Here is a 3,510-nt window from a genome sequence, read left to right on the forward strand (position 1 = left end):
ATTTGGGGTTTTGTAAGATGTTATTTACTTATTTGCTAGAGAGAGAGAGCACTTAAGCAGGGGAGCAACACGCAGAGGAAGAAGCAGACTCCCCGCTGAGGAAGGAGCCTAATGCTGGACTTCATTCCAAGATCCTAGGATCATGACCTGAGTCAAAGGCAGACGCTTAACCAAATGAGTCACCCATGCATCCCCACATATATGTGTTTTTAATGAAATCATGAACATTGGGCTTGTTTCTCAAAAGGTTAGGTATTTTCAGGAATATCACGTCTCCCAAAATGTGCCCTTCGATGGCCCCTTCATGGACTTATGGCTTTGATTTGGTATAACTTTCCTGTATACATTAATGTACAAATAGGGAAATATCAAATCCTCCAGAAGCTGGCCCAGGCCCATCTCTGAGTTGAAGATCTGGCCATTCTTCCTTGTATCTTTATTCTGAGACAATACAAGGCCTTTCTTCATCCAGCTGAGATCCCAACCTTGCCTCTTTTCCTGACACTAAAAAAGAGTCTGAAAAACAAACCCAGATTTTGACACTTCCAATCAAGAATCTCTCTCCATGACCACAACTGGGGATTCTTTTCTATATCTATGGCTGGAGGAAACTGGACAAGAGTTGAAGAGTTTATCCTCTTGAGCTTCTCTTCCTTACCTACCAAAGTACAGTCATTACTCTTCCTGACATTTCTAATCATCTACCTGGTCACCCTGATGGGAAACAGCCTCATCATTCTGGTTACGTTAGCTGACCCCATGCTGCATAGTCCCATGTACTTCTTCCTCAGGAACTTGTCCTTCTTGGAGATTGGCCTCAACCTAGTCATTGTGCCCAAGATGCTGGGGACCCTGCTTGCCTGGGACACAACCATCTCCTTCCTTGGCTGTGCTACACAGATGTATTTCTCCTTCTTCTTTGGAGTAGATGAATGCTTCCTCCTGGCCACCATGGCTTATGACCGCTATGTGGCCATCTGCAGTCCCTTGCACTACCCAGTCATCATGAACCAAAGGACCCGTGCCAAACTCACTATTGCCTCCTGGTTTCCAGGCTTTCCCGTAGCTACTGTGCAGACCACGTGGCTCTTCAGCTTTCCATTCTGTGGCACCAACAAGGTGAATCACTTCTTCTGTGACAGCCCACCTGTGCTGAGGCTGGTCTGTGCAGACACAACACTGTTTGAGATCTATGCGATTGTTGGAACCATTCTGATCGTTATGATACCCTGCTTGCTGATCCTGTGTTCCTATACTCGCATTGCGGCTGCCATCCTAAAGATTCCATCAGCTAAAGGGAAGCATAAAGCCTTCTCCACCTGCTCCTCCCACCTCCTTGTTGTCTCCCTGTTCTATGTATCATTAAGCCTCACTTATTTTCGGCCTAAATCCAATAATTCTCCTGAGAGCAAAAAGCTGCTGTCGTTGTCCTACACTGTTGGTACTCCCATGTTGAACCCCATCATTTATAGCCTGAGAAATAATGAGGTGAAGAATGCTCTTGGCCGGATCTTCCACAAGGCTTTAGGCCTTAGAAATTGCATCCCATAGACATTAAGAAGAGTCAGTGTACTGAATGGGAAGCAATCAGTTTACTATTTGGGATTCCTCTGCCTCTTTTCACATCTCTATTGTGATGAAACCCAGCTGCTGAAGCTCAGTGCAGGGAAAAGAGCATAGAAGTAAGACCTATTGCTATCACCTAGCAAACTCCTCTGCTCATGGTAGGCTTATTTTATTTTTCTTGTTGGTATTCCAACAATTCTGTGCCAAGTAATCCCAGATATTAACATTCCTGTGTCCACACTATGAACAGTATAGAACTGCTTATAATCCTAATGTAAGAACACATTTAGTTACAGGACAAAATCAGTAAAAATCATCGTGTCACATTCTCTTCCTTTTGAACAGTTCTGACTCATTCATCAGATAGAAAACCCTATGACCCCTCCCAATGCATAACTTTCATCACTGTCTTACTTCAGTTCACATGCCCTTGAAGCAGTTCTTCTAAGCTCATTGGTATGTGTTATGAATATAAGAAAATGTATTGATAATCCCCATACTTACACCTTTCTAACTCCCACAATCATTTTATTCCTTATTCTACTTTTGCCAGGAAGGATGAGCTGAGCTTCTGTGGGCTCTCTCTCTATCCCATACTCAGGTTTTTAAACCTTGTTGAAGTAATATTATACATTCCTATTGTGATTCTGGTTTTTGAAATTTAAATTCAATTAATTAACATATAATGTATTATTAATTTCAGAGGCAGAGGTCAGTGATTCATCAGTCATATAATACCCTCTATTCACTACAACACATGTCCTCCTTAATGTCTTGTGATTCTGTTTTCATCAAATTTAAAAAGGATCTAGCTAACTGCAACATAGCTCTTCTTTAACCAAAAAGTATTTCTTATCCTTTTTGTAGTTTCATAGTACTCTGTTTCCTAGGTATACCATCATTTACTTAACGAATCTTTTATAATTACAAATCATGCATTAAAAAATAGCTTTATGTATAAGCATTTTAATATTTTTGCCAGTATATCAGACAGATGGAAATCTAGAAATTTAGGAAAGGGTAAATACATGTATCATGTTGTTATATATTGGCAAATTTCCCTCAAAACTGATTGTAACATTTTATACACCCACAAGCAGTTTACAAGTGTTCTTTTTTTCCCCACAGCCACATCAATAACATATGTCATCAAACATTTTGTTCATATAATAGGTAAAAAATTACTCAAATTTGAATTTGAAGGAAATAAATTTTGAAGAATATGGAAGAAATATTTGAGTAAACTAGAGAAAATGGTGAATTTCATTCAGACTTCTGAGTTAATAGTTTAGGTGATTAGCAGCTGTTGATTTTTATACTCTATTTTCTCTACTTGAAAGGTGCTTTCCATTTATTTTAGACAGAGCCATCTCATCTTTCAAAGTCTTCACTGTGATCCCTCAAGAACCATAAATTATTCTCTGCTACATGCATCTATTCCAATTTTATCAACAGATAAATTAAATTTTGAATACACTATGCTGTACTTGTTTTTACATGTTTCTTTTCCCCCAGTGTACCTGTAACTCTTTGAAAATGAAAACTGCACAAGTATTTGTTTTATATGACACAGGCAATTCCTGAAAAACTTATGTTCTGAAAAACTCTATACTGAAAATACTATGGGAAAATGGGTTAGGGAAGACCACTCAGAATATATGGAACTCTGAAGCCAGAGTTTTAACAGAAACACAGCTGGTATGTGGAGAGACAACACAGGCAGCTCAGACAGGCAGTTCAGGGACACTGAAGGTTGCCACAGTAGATATTTAACATGCATAGTAGCGATAGAATGAAAATGTCAGTGGTGGTTTATTTAGTAAAAGAGTATTTGGTGCTGAGATAATGCAGATGGTGTGATGCTCTGAACCAGTGGGGCAGCCCTTATATGGTCATGAGAGTCACTGCCACTTGCCAGGAACCAAAAGCTGCACAAAACAATAG

The 3,510-nt window shown here is 39.6% G+C and overlaps 1 protein-coding gene across 1 annotated transcript; it reads left to right on the top strand.

Annotated features, from left to right (window-relative positions):
* Positions 1-597: 597 nt before the first annotated feature.
* LOC125079110 (olfactory receptor 10A2-like) lies at positions 598-1,551 on the top strand. The gene has a single exon (XM_047692501.1). It carries the CDS (start codon positions 598-600, stop codon positions 1,549-1,551), a length of 954 nt encoding a protein of 317 aa, XP_047548457.1.
* The last annotated feature ends 1,959 nt before the right edge of the window (positions 1,552-3,510 follow it).

The sequence above is a fragment of the Lutra lutra genome, chromosome 10 (assembly GCF_902655055.1).
Source record: "Lutra lutra chromosome 10, mLutLut1.2, whole genome shotgun sequence".
Taxonomy (NCBI): Eukaryota; Metazoa; Chordata; class Mammalia; order Carnivora; family Mustelidae; genus Lutra; species Lutra lutra.